The sequence below is a fragment of the Pocillopora damicornis genome, chromosome 5, assembly GCF_964200805.1.
Source record: "Pocillopora damicornis chromosome 5, jaPocDami1.2, whole genome shotgun sequence".
NCBI lineage: Eukaryota > Metazoa > Cnidaria > Anthozoa > Scleractinia > Pocilloporidae > Pocillopora > Pocillopora damicornis.
The window spans coordinates 15,395,792-15,417,311 of NC_142674.1; the positions used below are offsets into that span (position 1 = coordinate 15,395,792).

Here is a 21,520-nt window from a genome sequence, read left to right on the forward strand (position 1 = left end):
CATCTCGTGTGAACAATGCCACCAGAATACCACCGTGGCCAACAAGGAACTTCATCTTGAAAAGACTTGCATAAGGGGAGAAATCCGTTGCCCTCTAAAAGGCAGGAAGCGTCCGAGAAGGTGTGGTCACAAAGCGTTGTACATTATCATTTCAAACTTAAAATGAAATTCTCTTTACGTGCGTAAAAGAAAGCATCTGGTGTGGGTATGCAGTTTCTTATATTAGGTCTTTTATATTTGATTTTTTAAGCCCATGTAGACCATACTAGCATGTACGACTTTGAAAATTGTCACTGAGTTCAAGGTTTTCTTTATCTTTCCCAAGTGTACTCAAAGCTTACTGTATATAATTTTTATAGAAATATCATCTTTAAATATATAAATCTCGTGAACTTTGGAAAGCTTCCCTTCAATTTGCTCCTCCGTCCAAGATTAAAATTGATCCAAAATTAGCCCCAAAAGTTTACTTTGCGACTCAAACGCAGTGTTATTGGGAAAATATCTATGACTTGGCTTGTCTTATTATAATCCTTGTCACTTTCAAGAATCAACAGCAAATAATGAAATAAACAAATACAAAATATGAGTTGAGCTGAACAGATGCGAGTTCTTTTCCTCGTTAGTAGATACATTCATGTAGCTTTAACCTTTTGTTTACTCTTAGGATGGAGTTGCAAACCCATCTGCTTGTCTGCGAGGAGAGGCAGCGACAATGTAGAGTCAATGGATGCCATTTTGCTGGGAATTTTAAGGAGATGGAGCAACATAACAAGGACCAAGCAGAAAAGCACGTGTCACTGCTGACAGAGATGGGTGAAAAGCTCTTAGACGTATTACTTAAAAAGGTAAGGCTGACCGAGGCCAATGCTCCTTAATGTTTTCCCCTTCCGATCTTTTATTGTTACTTAATAGCTAGTGTGCACGTCGCTGCGTGTCCACAGATTTTTTAACAGTTCTACAAAACTTTGAACAGATTTCTGCTTTAAAAATCATCAGTCGAGACTGAAAAAGTTGACTGAGTAGATGGTCCTCTTGTTTCCTTTAGAATACGATCTCACAAGGATGATATAAAAATATACTATTTGAGGCAGATTTGGGGATGAAGTGCGGGGGAGGGGGAGTGGTCGAACATTTTTTTAACGCTGTTCAGCTTACAATAATCGCCCAGTGAATTTTCCTTTCACTTTACTCATTATGACGCTGATTTGATTTCCAACACACTGACAGGACACGAATGACTTGACCAAGACAAAAATGGCACTCGGAGGTTTCTGTTGGTCCATCTTTAACTTCAAACAAATGGCAGCAGATATGCTACAAGCCGGAAACACTGCAGAACCGATGGCCAGCGGAGTTTACGAATTTGAAGAGTGTAGTTGGAGGATGCTGCTGTACGTACGTCGCACAAAGTGCAAGTTATTCTTGCAGTTGCACCGAGCCGTTCATCCTGTACGAGCTTCATTCAGGTAAATCATATCACCCCCTTGATTACGGATTGGTTACTCTTGCTAAACCCTATACCTATAAGGTTAACCTGTACAAGCTATCAACCTTCTACAAAATGAATCGGCTGAATCAAAATAACGCATGCTTAGTAACTCTAATCAGTCATATCTGAGTAGATAGCTCCAAAAACCTAAGAATCTGTAAAGGGAAATAACTAAAACTTCTTTCTCTTTGTTTTTCCTCTTTTCTGTTGTGTTGTTGGTGTTTTTGGTTTTTTTTTATGTTTTTTTTGGGTGTGTGTGTTTGTGTGTGACTGTAAATATATGAAAATCATATATGTGAACTACGGTTAAAGAAATGAAAATGAAAGAGAACATCGCAGTAATAAATACTTCTCAAGCAGCAGTGAAAAAAAGACCTAAGTAGTGCTCATTACTGCGATGTTCGCTTTCATTTTCACTGTCTGTGCGTGTGTTGAGATAAGAAAAAAAATTAACCTCTTAAAAATTTGTTTTAGAATTGTCATCGGGCTGGCAAACCCAATAGTCATTGAGCTGGAGCCAGATCTTCGCCTGCGGGAAGGGGAGACCTTCGGGACTGAGGTTGCCCTGGCAAAACTGGAACGAGAGGCAGAAAAGAACTCCGGCTGGCTTTTTATGGAAATATTTATTGAAAGGTTTTCTTTTTCTTTGTAAATGTTTAGTTGTGAAGTGAAGATATGACACACTGTTACCTTAAGTTGAGTGACTGCGATGCAGTGTTCTCTCAGACTGATGTACTTCTAAATGAAAGCTTTTTCTATGACTGTCCGCATCGTTAGAGTGAATATTTCTGAACCAGCGAAATAGTATATTGTGAATTTTCAAATTAGCTAGGAATAACCTTTTTTGTGTGACCGACAAAGAATCCTCAGATAACGTTTAATATTTCCACGTAGCTATAGCTAAGCGAGTATGACGTTAGCGAGAAAAGAAAAAAAATACAGCGCACGTGAAAACACTGCATCATAACCATAAACATGGTTTAGTTATTCTTCTTTTTGTAATAAATAAAGAGACAGTTTCGTTGAGATGGTCAAACTATACGTTAGGCTAAAAGAGTTCCATTGCCTTTTTAAAATTGCTTGAGCCAAATTTGAATCATAGGCTGACGACTTTTGACGTTGTGTTAAACTTATAAATAAGATAGACAAGACCATAGCTGTGGCGTAACAGATAATTTCATTCTTTTTTGGGCGTTTCCCCGATCCGTTCGCATTTTTCAATTTAGTTCCTTTCGGTTTTATATTAGCATCGTTTTAAAAAGCTTTTATTTACCTTTTTCTCATACATTTAATGCAAGAAGATCAAGTTTATTGTTTTTAATCGGATGTGATTAGTCATGTGCACAACATTTAGTGAATAATAAATTGTTGCGGCAGAATGGCTGTGGAATCTTTTGGTTTGGTTTCATCTTACTTTACAAGTTTCCTTGCTCTTAAACTTCCTTTTACGACAAAATATCTACCACTGTAAACTTTCTTTTTCCCTCAAATGTCGCTGATTTTCTCTATAAGGTGGCTTTCCGGTTCTACTAGCATGTTATTAAAGCACGAGCTGATTATTGTCGTATGTTGTAGCGTTAAAACATTCATGAAAAGTTTGTTATAACTTTTCCAGAGATACTTTCATTTGGAGAATCCGTCAGATATTGTACGATAACTTAACAAACTGTGATGATAGTGTCAAAATTTTGCCAAAATCGCCATGAATACCAAAACAGGGCTTTGTTCATTTATTGCGAGGAAGTAGAGAAATGCTTCCTTAATTTGGTCTTAATCAATACCCTTATTCTAATGGTACATTTTTTAATTGTACAATATACACGAAGTTAAAGGAGAAGACTAACTGCAGTCTTTTTTATTGATATACAGTTTTTATTACCTTTCTAAAACTATCCTAACCTTGTACCGTGAGAAGTCTGGGTAGGAGAGTACTCTGCGGTTATCAGAGTCGGCGATTGAGAAAATTATCAGGCTCCGGCAATGAGACAAATTTCGGACTCGACGATTGTAACGAATATTTTAAGGACTCGAGCATTAATAGTAAATACAGACATGGGAAATAATATCAGGCTCGGAAAATAATATCAGACACGGGAAATAGCAGACAATGAGGAGGTCTGAAAGAGGCCAACAATAACGGACCCTGTTAATTGATTTCCGACACGAAAATTAATTTTTCGATAGGGAAAATACCACTGAATTTTGAACGGTATGTTACGCCATACCATTTTTTATTTTATGGTCGGGATCATTTACGGTCTAATATGGGGAACACTTGCGGTCCGGGATCATTTGCGGTCCAATTTGGGGATCATTTGCGGTTCGGGATCATTTGCGGTCCGGGATCATTTGCGGTCCTGGGATCATTTGCGGACTCGTACAGGCCCTGTTGACTGGACTCCAACTGTGATACAATTGTGATTTTACAAGAAAATTGAAGACTTGAATAAATTGTTGGAGACATCAAATGTCCTCAGCTAAATATGTTGGGTCACAGTGATGGGGAACCAGCTGCTGACCGAAACTCGCTTGGCAATGGGTACCAAAACTCTTAACCTGTCTTTGTACCCTGTCTGATGAGTCTAAAACCTTTTCACGCCGAAGGTTCGTATACCGCTGTCAGAGCCACTGATATCGACATTGGAAATATTTAAGTAAAGAATTGATGTTTAACGTAAATGAGTTGTATCAGTTCTGTTCCTAAAACATTTCATTTTCGGATAATTATCAACGAGAGTGCAACATATGAAAGATGCGATGAGAAGATGACAGAAGAGAGTCAGGCGACACAGGTTATGCGTAAGACTGTCAACAGTCACGGATAGTTTTACTTTATCACCTTTGAGAGGTCACGTGTAGCGGGTTATAAGGAGCATTTAAGAAAACGAACACACGAACTGGCGGTGACGAGAAAATAAAAGAAACCAAGTACGTATCAATTCCAAGTTTATTGTCACAATAATCAAAGGGTAACAAAGAAACGTAGCGATGACATTATCTAAAAATATTCGCATGATATGGTGGGCGTCGAACTAAAAGGCAATAAAAAAAAAAGCTTTATGTAACTTACATTGTATATACCGAGAACGAAACTAACTGAGAATTACTCCAAATAAAACCGATAATCAGAATAACAATAACAAAGCAAATTGTACCAAGTTACAGTTGACTTATTTTGGTTTAGCTCCGAGCGAGTTAACGTAAGAAGCTCGCAATCGTTTATTTAACCGGCCATGTCTGATTTGGAGATTGTGGCGGCGGCAGGGGGAGTGAGCGGGGTGTTGAAGTCCTAAATGTAATAAAGTCCTAGATGTAATAATATTTGGTCCTAAATGTAATAAAGTCCTAAATATAATAATATTTAGTCCTAAAAGTCCTAAATATAATAATAGTTAGTCCTAAATGTAATAAGCCTCCAAAGCAATCGTTCACTCCTTCAGTGCATTGTTGTTATGACAGATATCCACATTGAGATGTTAAAGTGAAAACTGTTGCACCAAAAAAACCGCTGACCAGTATACATGTCACATTACGGGCTTGCTGATATCAATCACCTCTGTTACACCGTAAGAGTCTAAGCCAATGATATAAAGAGAGCTATTGATCAGAGTTCTCACTGCTTTTGCGTCCGTCAATTTGATGCCAAAAGCACATCAGTATAAGTTTTTGTAGCCAATGCTTCTCAACGTACGTCTTTAGCAAATAAAAAGACGCTGATTGATATCAGCGAGCCCGCAATATGCCATGAATATTGGTGAGAGGATTCTTTGGTGCAACAGCTGTCACTTTAACATGTTAACATGTTAACATGTTAGCTCAGTTAAACGATTGCATAGGAGGCTTATTACATTTAGGACCGCACGTTGTTACATTTAGGGCTTTATTACATTTAGGACCAAATGTTATTACATTTAGGACTTTATTACATTTAGGACAGTTATTACATTTAGGACTTTATTACATTTGGGACAATTATTACATTTGGGACCTCAACACGGATAAAGGCGAAGAGAGAAATATTCACTCCCCACCCCCATTCCTCTCCTTATATTTGACCATCTCCCACCCCCTTGGTACAAGTTTCTTTCTCTCCTCAGCCTCCGCTGCTACTAAATATGTACGTCTATTACGTAACAGTTATGACTACCGGAAACACTGCTTTTTCGTTTAAACTGGCTACTTTTAGCTGCGTGTTACAGCAAAGGTTGAATTGAAAATGCCTATTTAGTCTCCACTACACAACAAATAACGCAGTAACGAAAACCAAATAAGTTTATTTAGGGTAGCCTGACGAGAACTAACCCGAGGTATATAAAATCCTGACATACAGTCAACTCCCTACACATTCAAAAATAGGTATGCATTACATACATGCAAACTTCACCAATTCGGGATTAACAGAGATGGGCAACCGCTAACAAGGACATTACTAAACGGTTATATGGAGGCCAAAAAAAACCTGCCAGAGGAAATTCCTTTGGGAAAAAAATATGACAGGAAATCTGAGTAGGAACCATGACCCAAACTCAGAGCAGTTAGCAGCCTACGAGGCTTCACAGTTAAACAAAATAAGTTTTCAAACCAGGATAAATTTGTCATCAGCTAAAGGTGGACGGTTGGTTCTGAGGCCTAAATGGACATCACGTGCTATACTCTCCCTTATACACCACTGCATCATTACTCATGGTGCTCGGGCCTCAGGCCCAGGTCTTGTCGTTTCTCGTGCCGACAAAATGTTTATTTCTGCCTTATTCGCAAACTCAATCGTCAGAAATACCATTTTTCTAGCAGTCACAGCAGAGAGTAGAGATGAGTTGGGTGTCGTGGGTGAGTTGTGATAGCAAAGAAACACTTTGGTTTCTTATTAATTTCCTTTATTCAAAATATCATTAACGTACATGACTCAGCGCAAAATCTAATACGACCATTGTGAAAAAAATAAGTTTGATCGGTTTGCTGAAAAAAGAATGTGTTTTTTAGACCTATTTTCATTTTCATTATCTTTAATTTCTGAAATGCTTCTATAAAAAGTGGTCGCTCAAGCAGTTAAGAAATAAAAGCCAACTACTTTAAGGAAATCTTTCAGACTCAAGATAAGCTTACAATTAATTCAAAGGCTTCGCCGGTACAAAAACTCATCAAACTTGATTTAAAATGTCTAAAAACTGGAATAAAATGATGAAGAGGGAAACCTCTTTAACAGTTGAAAAAGAGACAAACGGACATGAAAACTAACAACAGCGCCTGCATTACACCAGGTTTAATGCCAGCGGCTGCATTAATGCCAGCGGGTCCACTGATGTCTTTCACGCCATAGCACTGATCATTTCCGGTCGCCCCAGGGTCCCGATTGTTTGCGCAGAAAGGATTGTAGTCAGCGAGGGACAAGTCCAAGAATTCTCTGTCAGCAGAGGAAAAGGTGCAGTCAGAATCGATCAGATTCCTCAGACACTTCTTCCGCTTGGCTTCCTCTCTGAAACAATGAAAGTTAGCAAAATCATTCTACGTCTGCCTGCTTCCTTCGCTGTGCAATTTTGGATCTGAGATTATATTGATTTCGATCTACTTCGGTTTACAAAGCTAAGCTAACTCTGATCGGTAAAACTCGCGTCACCCTCTCATCGCGGCTTAGTCATTAGCGTTTTCTTGCGCATGCGTTTTAGTAGCAACCAATCAGAATGCGTGTATGATTAAGCTTACTGTATAAAAACAAATAGTCTACACAAACTCACGTGCAAAGAGAGGAACTCGATTTGTCCGCGACGAATATTTGCCGGAAGGTCCTTCCACAGGCGTTTGCTTCAGTGACGAAAGAGCTGGAACAAGGCAATAATGCCGCTGACGAGGACGGTATTAGAGCGGGGCCTTCAGAACATTCTTTGCTGTCAAAACTCTTGTCTACAATTCCTCTGATAGTGCTGTCTGTCAGTGAGTCAGCACAATATTTCATCACCTTCACCACGCAGTCTCTCATTTCGTTGAACTTAGCACTGGAATGAAAACAAGATAGCCACCGAGTTAAAGCATTTTTTAGGTGTGAGTCTATTGTAATCCATGTACAGAAGAGGCGACTTGACAGATACCGCAGTATTGCGTTACAGTTGGATGACCTGTCGTACAAAACACCTCAAAGTTTAGTTAACTTACAAACTTGGGGTCCTTTTGTAGTCCTTTATAGAAAAATGTGGCGCATTTTCGAGCAGCGCAAAAGTACTCCATGAAAGCACATTGGCCAACGCTAGGGAGTGCCCCATGACTTCCAAAGAGAAAAGCTGTAAGAGCAATGATTGACAGAAATCAATAAATCAGTGAGCCGTTTGTTATGAGAGTGATTTTTATGAACGTTAAGTAAGTAATTAGGAAGGAATATAACGCTCTAGATTATTATCACACAAATTTTGTAAAAGCCGGAAGTATTAAGGAGGTAGGGGTAGGGGAACTCATTATCGAGGTAGAAATCTTTGAAGTAATCCCCTGACAAAAATAGTGTATGGATCTGTTCCCCCTTTCCCTTTCGTGGCTAATAACACAACTAACGCTCGTGCGGTATAAAATCTCTCAGACCAAATATGCTGTCTCGCGTTGTTTTCACTGACAGTCCCTTTGTCATCTTGTAAGACTGTTACACAAAGCAACTATCTTCGTACACATGCATTGTCAAAAATCGGTCACGAACACAATGAACAATTTTGAGATTGCATTGAAGTTTAGTGCTTGTGCAGAGAAATATACCGAATCTAAATTAGGATGTTTAGGAAGAACAACGTGTTTGGCTTGGGTTGCGATGAAATGCCCAGCTCCCTCCCCTCTTCCTGCCTTCTTCTTTGTCCAAAACGCTTTGCCACCTCTGGGAAGTAATTTTACCCTTTTACATGACGAGGCAGGCGGCGGATGTTATTAACGAAGAAACTAGTTCAAGTACCGAATATTGCCAATGAGCCGTAACGATGTGGACTATATCACGCACGTCATTTTATGTTAACGTTAGGTTCAAACTAACAAGGTATGTTTGTAACAATGATAAGAGACGAGGCTGAGAGCACAATTTGAACGTGTATCGAAGCGCGTAAAGGGAATAACCCACTTTTGCGCTGGGTTAGTAATATTGCTTCCTAAGACCTCCACTTGCAAGGTCTTAGCATGTAATATTACTCTTTATCCGTCATTGAACAAGCATGCGGACATTGTACAGGATGTTTGCGTCTACAGGATATTGTGCTCTACATCACGTGGATCGCTTTCAGGTCCACTGATGATTTGTATGAGAAACGAAAGGCATCTTCGGAACAGGAAAAGACAGACAAAGAAATTTCAATTACATTTGTTTATCTTAACATTAGAACAAAACTGAACATACAATGCAAATTAACCTCCTCAATCAGACTATCAATGATGATGAAATAGTCTCTTGCTGAATACATTTTTTCTATGATCGTATTAGTGTACAGGACACATGGAAACAATAAATATAAAATTTTTCATGTTGCCATCATTTTTGTCCTTTTGGCTTGTAGTGATGGAGTACGATGTTTGAAACCTCTTCGGAGAAAAACAAAAGAATTTCAGATCTTTATCAGCTATGCAAAACAGCATGAAAATTACTCACTTTAATTCTGGGGTCAGTATACGAACACGTATCTTCTCTTCTATGCTATACAGTCGACGTTGTATCTGTGTAACAGCCTAAGATCGCAGTATTCCTTTCAAAAAACGACAAGTGGCTTTGACTCTGTTGCATGTGCGCCACAGAAGAGCGCTAGCTCAAGTCATCAATTTGAGAAGATTCCTGCTAGTGTTAAGGTATTCAGTGCTGAGAAAGCAGAATTACAATGTAGTTCACGCCCTAATCTTTCCAGTTGATTTGAGCAGAGATCAAAGTATCTATAACGAATGTTTCTCTCAACTTGTGTCGTATATCGGCAAGTTTGTTAAGATGCAGGTGTGGAAAAAAACACAATGAAATTGCATTAACTTGAAAGAGTTAAAAAGAGTGTAAGAGAGATAATTTTCAATAATAAATTTATTGTAGGAGAAATACGAGTTGCAGGTACCATATGAATGCGTAGATTGTTACCGCAATGAAATCAGAGTCAATTTACTGAAGGCGTCTTCCAGTTGGATCCGAAACTGAGAAACCAAACTCCCCGCTTTGCGACAAAACTATGTAAAAACTAGCAGAACTACTGGGAGAAGATGGAATTAAACGAAATTGCTTCCACGTTGAAATTGACTGATTACTTTTTGCGTCTAAGTGTTCGAGTTCACGAAGTTTATTGTAGTTTAGATTATTACCGAAAAGTTGGAAAAAGAAAGATGAACTTATCCACGGCCACTGCGCTTTTGCGAATAATTGTTCGAGCGTAGCTTAGGTCCTTTAATGCAAACAGTTTTCTTTAGCAAACCAAACAACCACTTTTCGCTTCCGGAGCGAAGACTAACGCTGAAGTTTAGTCTTATACTCTTTTCAACAATCGTTTCATTGGGATTGCGTCAGGTCAAACCAGATGGTGCAAGACTATTCCTATATTTATTGTCATGATCTTGTCGCCAATCGTCTCATCAGGATTTTGTGGAACTAGTCTTCTGTAAACCAGCTGCCTTCTTATGCATAACACATAAAATAATGATCACAGACATATTGGACAATTTTAAGGTTGCAAGGAGGTTTGTTTTTTGCCAAAAAAAACTATGCAGCAATCATTTCGAGAAGTTTGAGTAGAAAAAGCGTTTGGCTTGATGTGCATATTTGATCTACATATTTCCTCCTTTCCTTCGTTGCGCTCCAAAGCGCTTTCGCTGCCTCTGAGGCGTAATACCACAATGATAGATGTTATTGACCAAGCATATGGTTAAGGTAAAGGACATTGGCCAACGTACCCTACTTCATACGGATTGATCATTTTCATGTTTGTGATTCATAGTGATATCAGCCCAGGAATATCAGAAACGAAATTTATGTTCGCTTAGACATTTCTTTTGTTCAGTCAAATTTATCATTGAAAAATTTATCTTAATGTTTATTTCCTCCCACCTCGATTGGCTTCGCTATTTTGCGGGAGGGGTATGTATTTTACTTGCAAGAGTTAATAAATTCTGTTGATTTCGTCGTATATTCGTGTTATATTATTGCATAGAAAGTAATATTACAATGCAGCCAACGCCTTATTTTCCTCGCTCGATTCTAACTGTCATCAAAGTAACAAGGGCAAGCAATTCTCTCACATTGTGTTGCTGATGGGTAAGTACGCCAAGATGCAGGTCTTACCCTAACTTGAAAGAGTTGGCGAGAGACTCGAACAGCAAGTTGCTAGAAATTTTACCGACTGGGACAAGAAATGCATCGAACGTGCAGTGATAAATAAAGGTGATTGAAAAGCAGACTCAATTTAGTCTGGGTGTCATCGTGTTGGTCCTTAACTTAGAATCCTTAGACGTCGTGACTAAACAATGCGAAAAACATAAAAAACTAGCAGAGAGAAGAAGAAAAATAACAAAACGAAGGCATCCGAAACGAGACTGAACGAAATCAACTCCACGTGGGGAATAGAATGATAAATTTTTACAAGGGCTTGCATTTCATGTTTTGTAATACATTGCAAACACCCACGTTTTTCGAGTGCTATAAACCCTTTTATTAATACCTTAAGGTAGAGCAGTAAAAGATGGACTTACCCGCGGCGACGAAGACAATTAAAGTGAAACGCACAGAGATCTGCATCTTAGCTGCTCCTCTGCAAATGAATCGTCGAGTGTAACTTATGCCCCATTCACACCAAAGCTTAAACATGTTTAAAAGTTGTTTTGTTAAACACAGTTTAATTTTTTTTTTCTTCATAGAAACTATTTAACCGAATATTTTTGACTTGAATGTAGCACATTGGAAATGCAAGTTAGCAAGTACTTGAATCCAATGGAAAATCAAGTTTTTCAGTTCTCTGTTTATAATTTTCATTCAATGAAAACCAGTTTAACAAAACATGTTTTGCTGGTGTGAATGGGGTATTAGGCCCTATTATATTTATGAAAACCGTTTGCTATACCGATTTTTCCGCTTTTTTGTTAGTGACGTCAGCTGAAGGTCTGGACATGCCTGATTACATGAACAAGGCTGGCCCGGTTGACCGGACTTCAACTATGATACACAGTCACGTATTTTTTACAAGAAAATTGAAGACCTGAATAAATTGTTGGCGACCTGAAATGTCCTCTGATAAATATGTTGGGTCGCAGTGATGGGGAACCAGCTGATGACCGAAACTCGCTTTGCAATGGGTACCGAGAACTCTTAACCTGTCTTTCTACCCTGTCTGATGAGTTTAAAAGTTTACTGTCATGATAATAAAAGGGTAGCAAAATCCTGGTAGCAAAGAAACGTAGCGATGACATTGTGCATACCGAGAACGAAACTAGCTGAGAATTACTTAGAAAATGAGACCGATAATCAGAGTAACAATAAATTATGCACACAATTGTACCAAGTTACAATTGACTCACTTTGGTTTAGCTCCTGGAGAGTTAACGGAAGAAGCTCGCAATCGTTTATTCAATCGGTCATGTCTGATTTAGAGATTGTGGCGGAGGCGGGGGGAGGGAGCGGGGAAAAGAGAAGAGAGTAATATTCCCTCCCCGCCCCTGTTGAAGGCCTAAATTTAATAACTGATAAGACTCCTAAGTACAATAGATTCTGGGAAGAGGTGATAACGTAATACATGTGTGATCAGTGATGAAGTCATAAACCAAATTACAAAATTGGACAAGGGATTCCGCTGACTTGGGGATCGAACAATTTGCAGGCTCGGATATACTTTTATAAACCAAGGATATTGCATTTCTAGCCCTGGCAAGGGTAGACAGTACAAAAAATGCACTTCCGAGCCCGGAATTTGTCGAACGTATACGTCAGAGTACTTCCTCTTCCTTGTACTTTGGTACGTAAGGTGTCAACTTTAGCACTGATCACACAAGTATATCGTCAGAATCTGTTGCACTAAAGAGTCTGAGACAATGATATAAAGATAAATACCTGTGCAGTAAACAATGATGCTGGAATGGATATATTAGTGTTGGAATAAATATTTCTGTACTGGGCCACTGCGTAGGGGTGATGTAGATGAGAAAAGCTTCTGTAGGTCGTTTAGTTTGAAAAGAGGTGGTATAGCTGGAGCAGGCTTGGGACGAGTCGCACAGACAACTCGACCCAAGCTTCCCTCCTAATTAGCCATAATAGTACATGGTGTACAAGAAAGTCGCAATGAGGTTAACCGCTAGCTGTAAAACGGCCAAAAACTGACAAATTAACAAATTTTAACCTTTAGTCGTAAAAACAGATGAAAATAAAATATTTTTGGTGTAATCATCAAAGAAAGGATGTTAACCGTTAACCGTTGAGTGGCCAAAATTTTTATCGTTAGCCGTAAGAAAACCACCATCCCTTGGAGACCCTCATACAACCTATATCTGGGGCCGGTAAAATCTCATTCTAACATATGGGTGGAAGCTGTAGAAAATCTCTTTTTTGTTTTTTCTAATTTCATTTTGTCATTCATGCACAATCAATAGTCATTTTCGTGCTTTAAGGTAGTCTTTTTAGAGCCTTTTCACAGGGACGTTTAGTTTGGGAAGTTTAGCAAAATGCATTACGTTCTCATAAATGTTATCATGTTCTGATAAGCTTAAAAATTAGGTTTCTTTACTTTGTTTAACGTACAAGTTGTTTGCCTTTAAAATTCCTGTTATGTTTTAATTTATATATGGGAGGATTGCGGGTACGGAGGGAAATTTGAACAGATTTTTGGCGTGGAACAATCATTCAATGTGTATTATAAAAACTGTGAAAACCACGAATTGTTTCATTGCCCTCAGTGGAGTACGTAATAGGTATTCAGAAATATTTCTCTGTGCTGTGCTGGGAGTCAGGGATTTGATCCGTAAAGCAATTTTTAAACTTTTATTGAGTTTCTGAGATGTATCCCTACAGTGAGAACGTTCGATAAACGCGGCGGACCCTGTCATTACAAACAGCGACAACAGAAGTAGGAAATTTATACATGTATCAAGAAGTGTTTAGCTTGTGACTAAAATTGTGACAGCTACGTCCTTCAACCCTAGCTTGTTTGGCTGCCTTTTTAGATGCCTCCATCTACCGACTTTTGAACGTCATCCCTCTCTGACTCACGGATTTCACTTCCTGCTAACCCTTCGATAACCTCCTCGTCCGATTTATAAGCAGAGTCCTCGTCCGAGCTTGACTCTTCACTTCCTTTTTTTGTTTGACCGGGCTACTATTAGCTGCATGTAACAGGAAAGTTTGTATTTAAAATGCCTATTTAGTCTCCACTACACAACAAATAACACAGTAATGTAAACCAAATAAGTTTATTTAGGGAAGCCTACCGAGAACCAACCCGAGGCATACATACATGCATACATTCGCAACTGATAAACCACTTACAATCCTGACATACAGTCAACTCCCTACACATTCAAAAATAGGTATACATTACTAACATATAAACTTCACCAAGTCGGGATTAACAGAGATTGGCAACCGAACAAGGACATCACTACGGTTATACGGAGGCCAGAAAAAACCCGTTTGGGGAAAAAATATGACAGGAAATCTGGGAAGGAACCACGGCCCAAACTCAGAGCAGTGGTCAGCCTGTCCTACGAGGCTTCACAATTAAACAAAATAAGTCACGTTTTTCGAACCAAATAAATTTGTTATCAGTCAGAGGTGGACAGTTGGTTCTGATGACTAGATGGACATCACGTGCTATACTCCCCCTAATAAACCACTGCATCATTACCCATAATGCTCGGGCCTAAGGCTCAGGCCTTGTCGTATCTCGTGCTTGCAAAATATTTATTTCTTCCTTATTCGCAGACTCAGTAGTCAGAAAAGCCATTTTTCTGGCAGCCATAGCAGAAAGTAGAGATGACGACGCCTGACCAATTTCCCGGTTAACTCAGCATCGATGGTTGCAATGCTTGTAAAACTATTGTCACTTTTGATTGCATCAAACACCTCTCTAGATAGCTCTCTTGAGGTACGTTTTGTAAGAAGTAAGTATGCCCCCTGTTGTAAACGCTTCTCCTTTAATTTTGTTGTCTTTATTACTGCGCGATTGCCGATCTTTCCTAATGTGAGATGGAAAATTCCTTTTTAGTTCTATCAGGGTTGTTGTCAGCTCATTTGAGACTTCTTGAAATTCCTCTTGGGATACCCTAATTCGTTCTTTAGCTTCATGAAAATATATCAATTTGTCAATTGCCAAGGGTTTTGGTCTTCTCTATAAAGGAATTTTCGCTCGCTGTCGATGAATAGTAACGAAGCTGCTACGAAAATTCAGGTGTCATCTACAGTGGCCAAGCAGAACTTGCACCTGACAAAGTCATCGTTGCTTTTGCAACCATCCGCGCCTGCCGCCTAATTTTGTAAAATTTTGACCTACTCCCGACTTCTCGTTGCTCAGAATATCGTTTTGCTTATCTGACAGATCTTTCATTTCGTGTTTAACTGCCTTCACATTTTCTATTGTTCGAAGAGATACCATTTAAATCCACCATCTTTACTGCAAAAAACAGATTCGTATTCTGCTTATCGATTTGTGGGTTAGGAAGTAAATATTAACACTGGCTCTTTGAAGTGGTTGGGAAGGAAAGGAGGGAGGGGGGGGGGGGGAAGATCATGAAATCTCGCACAGACAGTATGGGGGAATCAAAGAAAAGCTACATACTTTAAGGGAGATCCCATAAATGCTCCGTTGTCGCAGGAATGTTTTTTTTAGACTTATTTTAATTTTCATAATTTTTAATTTCAGTTCAATTACTGTTATAAATCCAGCTACTAAAAGGAAATATTTCAGACTTAAGATAAGCTTGCAGTTAATTCAAATGCTTCGCCGATACAAAAACCTATCAAACTTGACTAAAAATGTTTACAAACTGGAATAAAATGATGGAGAGCGACATCTCTTTAATAGTTGAAAAAGAAACAAATGGACATGAAAACTAACAACAGCGCCTGCATTACACCAGGTTTATTGCCAGCGGCTGCATTAATGCCAGCGGGTCCACTGATGTCTTTCACGCCATAGCACTGATCATTTCCGGTCGCCCCAGGGTCCCGATTGTTTGCGCAGAAAGGATTGTAGTCAGCGAGGGCCAAGTCCAAGACTTCTCTCTCAGCAGAGGAAAAGGTGCAGTCAGAATAGATCAGATTCTTCAGACACTTCTTCCTCTTCGCTTCCTCCCTGAAAGAATGACAGTTAACAAAATCATCCTACGTATGTCTGTTTCCCTCGTTGTGCAGTTTCGGATCTGAGACTACATTAATTTCAATCTATTTCGGTTTACAAAGCCGAGCCAACTCTAATCGGTAAAACTCGGGTCACCCTCTTAACGTGGTCTGCTCATTGGCGTTTTCTTGCACTTTTGACAGTTAACTGGGTCTGCATAAAGAGCCTTCTTAATCTGGCGGTTAATTCTACTACTATTAGCAATGATCAAAATATTTCTGTTTATATTTATTGTTCTTGTAATACTCAACCAAGGAGCAATTTTATTTGTCCTTTTTCTCTTCCAAATTTTTAGATTTTAAATTTTTTTTCGCGGAGCTTTAAATTGAAAGAAATATGGTGGATTTAGATGTCTTCTAAAGTTAACGATACGTAAAGTCAAGGCCTTTTGAACACACTCGGATAAAGAAAAGAACTGGGAATAATGGTTTGAGTCTTGTCTTAGGAAAATTTGCTAAATTTTTACGCCTGTTCCTAAATATAATGTTATTTTCTCAAACATTCTCAAGACAAAAATGTAAAATTGTTCTCTGTTCCACAACTGCGCCCTAATCAATCATTTCCATTAATTTATTAATGTTTAACAAACAAGTGCAAATACATTCTGAGTAAACCCACGGCATCACGGAATCTCTTTAATTTATTTTAAATCACAAAGAAGCATAGTTGATAACGTTGACGTCATCTATGCGTTTACATCATAGGAAAGCAACCAATCAGAATACGTGTATGATTCAGCTTATTGTATAAAAGCAAATAGTCTACACCAACTCACGCGCAAAGAGAGGAATTCGATTTGTCCGCGAGGAATATTTGCCGGAAGGTCTTTCCACAGGCGTTTGCTTCAGTGACGAAAGAGCTGGAACAAGGCAATGATGACGCTGACGAGGGCGGTATTAGAGCGGGGCCTTCAGAACATTCTTTGCTGTTGAAATTCTGGTCTACAATTCTTCTGATGGTACTGTCTGTCAGTGAGTCAGCACAATACTTCACCACCTTCACCACACAGTCTTTCATTTGGTTAAACTTTGCACTGGAATGAAAACAAGATACTGAGAGTTAAAGCAGTTTTTAAGTGAGAGTCCATTGCAACCCATGAACTGAACAGGCGACCCGATAGATACCGCGGTATTGCGTTAAAGTTGGATTAGTCGTCGTTCAAAACACCTCAAAGTTTAATGAACTTACAGACAGTTTCCATTGGGTTCCTTTTGCAGTCCTTTATAGAAAAATGTGGCGCATTTTCGAGCAGTGCAAAAGTACTCCATGAAAGTACATTCGCCAACATCAGGGAGTGCCTCATGGCTTCCAACGAGAAACGCTGTAAGAGCAATGATTGACAGAAATCAATAAATCAGTGAGCCGTTTGTTATGAGAGTGATTTTTATGAATGTAAAGTAAGTAATTAGGAAGGAATGTAACGCTCTAGATTGTTTTATAATAAAGTTCGGATATAACGCGCGCTGTCATTGGTTGAAAGAGCGTGCTCTATGAGAGTATAGAGCATAGAGCTGAGCTACAGCTGTCACGCCATCTGCCAATTGTACTATGTTCGACCTTTTCCGGGACTTCTTTTTAGCTTTTTTCCGATAATTGAAAGTGAAATTTCGGAACTGAAGCGAGCCGGCAAGTAGCAACAGATGAATCAAACAAAGGTTTGTAAACATACCAGGCGCCGTAATTTACGTTATTAAAACGTGAGCAGATACGAAAATCCTCAAAGGAAAAACAAAATAAACATTCCGAGTTTTAAAGATTTTCACGCTCAGTTAGATTGCAAGCTTACGCGTACAGCAATAAAAATCAAACACAGCTAACACTCGTATAGTATATAAAGTTCAGTGTTCAAAAACAAAACAGAACAAAACAGAAATAATGAAAAATATAACCAAACTGGCATAATTGTTAAAATTCATTCTAATCATGACGGTGTCTGACCGAATATGGTCATGCTGAAGTCCATCGCGGCTCGCTCATCATGGCGATCTCCGGTCACAGCAAGCCTCAGAAACTACATCGGCCGCCCTTCGAGTGAAAAAATAAGAGCTTGCTCTGATATTCTTTCCGATGCGTTGAGTGGAAAGTCACATCTGTCACTGCAGCCGAGTTTTGCGGCGCTGTCATCCCGAGCGATCTTCATGTTCCGGTGAATTCGGCTGTCGTTCATTCAAAAAACACTCGCCCTGAACAGTTTGTTTTCTACCTTGTCATGCGAAAAAACTCGCGTGTTTTTATGAGCCATAATTCGGCTGAAGTTCACGGAACATTTCACTTCAAGATTCTGTATTAGAGACTTAAAAACTTCAGGCAAAAGTGTTAAATTCGACCCACCGAACTATTTTAGTTTGTAAACTATCGCAGAAGGTGAACTTTGATGGTTTTTTAACTTTGATGGTTTGACACTTTTGACAGCTTTAGTCTTGTACAGCCAATCAGATTATTTGAACCATTCGAACAGGGATTCTGATTGGCTTATTGTAGCGTGCTTTATGAGAGTTTAGAGCATGCTGACGACACTGTTGTTCGGTTTGGAAATAAAATTTGTTTTGAAAATTGAAAGTAATGCTAGGGGAATTTAATGGATTCTTTATTATAAAACAAATAGAGAAGCCTTGGCCTCAAGAAGTGGGGAGAAACACTCGACTACGTCTCGTGTTTCTCTCTACACTTCTTTCGTGCTCTAGCCGCTTCCTGCGTGCTCTATAACAGAACAGAGCACAGCCAAGGCTTCTCTATCTGTTAAATCACGCAAATATTGTAAAAGCCGGGAGCATTAAGGGGGTAGGGGTGGGGGAACTCATCATCGAGGGAGTAGAAATCTTTGAAGCAATCCCCTGACAAAAATAGTTTATGGATCTGTTTCCCCCTTCCATTCGCGCCTAAACACACAAGTTTCAATTTCGGACCGGAAACAAACGCTTGTGCGGCATAAAATCTCTCAGACCAAATATACTGTCTCGCGTTCTTTTCGCCAGCAGTTCCTTTGTCATCTTGTAAGACTTCATATGTTTCACAAAACAACTATCCTCATAAACATGCATTGTCAAAAATCGGTGACGAACATAATGAACAATTTTGAGATTGCATTGAAGTTTAATCCGCGTGCCGAGAAATATACAGAATCCACATTAGGATGTTTGAGAAGAAGCACGTGTTTGACTTGTATTGCACTGCCCAGCTTCCGAACTCCCTCCGCCCCTTCCTTCCTTCTTCTTTGTCCAAAACGCTTTGCCGCCTCTGGGAAGTAATTTACTTGTCAATATGACGAGGAAGGTGGCAGATGTTATTACCCAAGCAAGTAGTTAAAATAGTGAATATTTGCCAGTGAGCCGTAACGACGTGGACTAAATCACGCGGGTCGTTTTATGTTAACATTAGGGTCAAATTAGCAAGGTATGTTTGTAACAGTGAGTCGTAGTGAAAGATACGTAATGAAGCTGAAAACACAATTTGTTCGTGTATTAAAGCTTATTTCCTAAGACCTCCACTTGGAAGGTTTTAGCTGGTAAGATTACTCTTTATCCGTCATTGAACAGGCATGCGGACATGTTACCGCAAGATGTTTGCGTGGACAAGATATTGTGCAATACAGGATATTGTACTCTACACTACGTGATCGCTTTCAGGTCCGTGATTTGCATGAGAAACGAAAGGCATCTTCGGAACAGAAAAAGACAGATGAGGAAATTTAAATTACAAATTTTTTCATCTGAACATTAGAACAAAATTGATTACTTTTCGCATCTAATTGTTTGGTCAACTTCACGAAATTAATTGTAGAATGTAATTAGTTTAGGTTCTTACCAAAAAGTTGGGAAGAGAAAGATGAACTTATCCACGGCCACGAAGAGAAACAAAGTGAAGCGCGCAGAGATCTGCATCTTCGCTGCTCCTTTGCGAATGAGTTGTTCGAGCGTAGCGTAGGTCCTTTAATTCAAACAGTTTTTGTTTGCAACCACGTTTCGCTTCCGGAGCGAAACTAACGCTGAAATTTGGCCTTATACTCTTTTTAATAATCGTTTCATCAGGATCATTGTTGTTGAACTACTCATTCGTAAAACAGTTGCCTTCTTATGCAACATAAAATACTGTACACAGACATTTGGACAATTTTAACGTTGCAAAGGTGTTTACTTTTGCCAAAAAAAATATCCAGCAATCATTTCGGGAAGTTTGAATAGAAGAGCGTGTTTAGCTTGATGTACGGTAAAAATCCTACTTTTTTCGTCCTTTCCTTCATCGCGCTCCAAAACACTTTAGCTGCTTCTGAGACGCAAGACCACTTAATGATATATTTTATTGACCAAGCATATGGTTAAGGTACAGGACATTGGCCAACGTCCTCTACTTCATGCGGATTGATCATTTTCGTGTCCGTGATTCATAGTGATATCAGCCAAGGAATATCAGAAACGAAATTTATGGTCTCTCAGACACTTCTTTTGTTCAGTGAAAATTATCATTGAAGAATTCATCTAAATGTTTATTTCCTTCCCGCCTCGATTGCTTCGCTATTTTGCGGGAGGGATATGCTTTTTACTTGCAAAAGTGATCTATTACTGAACAGACGCACGGCAACTTGGAATGTATTTGTTAAATAGAAAGTAATATTACAATGCAGCCAACGCCTTCTTTTCCTCGCTCGATTCTAACTATTATCAAAGTAACTGGAGCAGATGCTACTCTCGCCTTGTGTCACTGATCGGCAAGTACGCTAAGATGCAGGTCTTATCCTAACTTGAAAGAGTTCAAATAGTTTGGTGAGAGACTCGAGCAGCAAGTTGCCAGAAATTTTACCGACAGGGACAAGAAATGCATTGAACGTGCAGTGATAAATAAAGGTGATTGAAAAGCAGACGCAATGTAGTCAGGTTGTCATCGTGTTGGTACGTAACTTACCATCCATAGACGTCGCGACGAAACAATGCGAAAACATACAAAACTAGCAAAGGGAAGAAGAAAAAGAGCAAAACGAAGCCAACCGAAACGAGACTATACGAAATCAACTCCACGTGGGGAATAGAATGATAAATTTTTGCAACTGCGTGCATTTCGTGTTCTGTAATAGCTTGCAAACACCCTCGTTTTTCGTGTTCTATAATCCCTTTGGTTAGTACCTAAAGGTAGAGCAGTGAATGAGGAACTTACCAACGGCGACGACGAAAATTAAACTGAAACGCACAGAGATCTGCATCTTTGCTTCTCCTTTGAAAATGAGCTGTCGAGAGAAAGCTAGGTCCTATTATATTTATGAAAACCGTTTGCTTTACCGACTTTTCCGCTTTTTTCTCGGTGACGTCAGCTGAAAGTCCGGATATGCCTTATTATATGTGCTAGGCTGGCCCGGTTGACTGGACTCCAACCATGATACAGTCACGTATTTCTTACAAGAAAATTGAAGACCTGAATAAATTGTTGGCGACATCAAATGTCCTCAGCTAAATATGTTGGTCAGCTGCTGACCGAAACTCGCTTGGAAATAGGTACCAAAACTCTTAACCTGTCTTTCTACCCTGTCTGATGAGTTTAAAACCTTTTCACTTCGCAATTTCGAAGGTTCGTATACCGCTGTCAGAGCCACTGATATCGACATTGGAAATATTTAAGTTTATACAATAAGCTCAGTTATGCACGCATTCTGATTGGTTCTCACTCATGACCTATTGGAGGACAGACGTATAGATGACGTCATCATTAAAACTTTTTCTAATTCTTTATTCTATAAAACAAA

At 39.2% G+C, this 21,520-nt stretch overlaps 3 protein-coding genes across 3 annotated transcripts; 1 reads left to right on the plus strand and 2 right to left on the minus strand.

Moving 5' to 3' along the window:
* The first annotated feature begins 2 nt into the window (after positions 1-2).
* LOC149045580 (uncharacterized) lies at positions 3-2,793 on the plus strand. Its single transcript, XM_089207088.1, has 4 exons — positions 3-120; positions 665-845; positions 1,228-1,466; positions 1,964-2,793. Exons 2-4 carry the CDS (start codon positions 666-668, stop codon positions 2,139-2,141), a joined length of 597 nt encoding a protein of 198 aa, XP_089063214.1. The 5' UTR covers positions 3-120; position 665; the 3' UTR covers positions 2,142-2,793.
* A 3,553-nt stretch (positions 2,794-6,346) lies between these two features.
* LOC149045581 (uncharacterized) lies at positions 6,347-7,761 on the minus strand. The gene is made up of 2 exons (XM_089207089.1): positions 7,222-7,761; positions 6,347-6,962 (listed from the first exon to the last, which is right to left on the minus strand). The coding sequence occupies exons 1-2, from the start codon at positions 7,461-7,463 to the stop codon at positions 6,686-6,688; spliced, it is 519 nt and encodes a 172-aa protein (XP_089063215.1). The 5' UTR covers positions 7,464-7,761; the 3' UTR covers positions 6,347-6,685.
* Positions 7,762-15,452: 7,691 nt separating this feature from the next.
* On the minus strand, positions 15,453-21,235 carry LOC149045582 (uncharacterized). Its single transcript, XM_089207091.1, has 4 exons — positions 20,938-21,235; positions 16,978-17,110; positions 16,565-16,822; positions 15,453-15,744 (listed from the first exon to the last, which is right to left on the minus strand). Exons 1-4 carry the CDS (start codon positions 20,981-20,983, stop codon positions 15,468-15,470), a joined length of 714 nt encoding a protein of 237 aa, XP_089063217.1. The 5' UTR covers positions 20,984-21,235; the 3' UTR covers positions 15,453-15,467.
* Between the last annotated feature and the right edge of the window lie 285 nt (positions 21,236-21,520).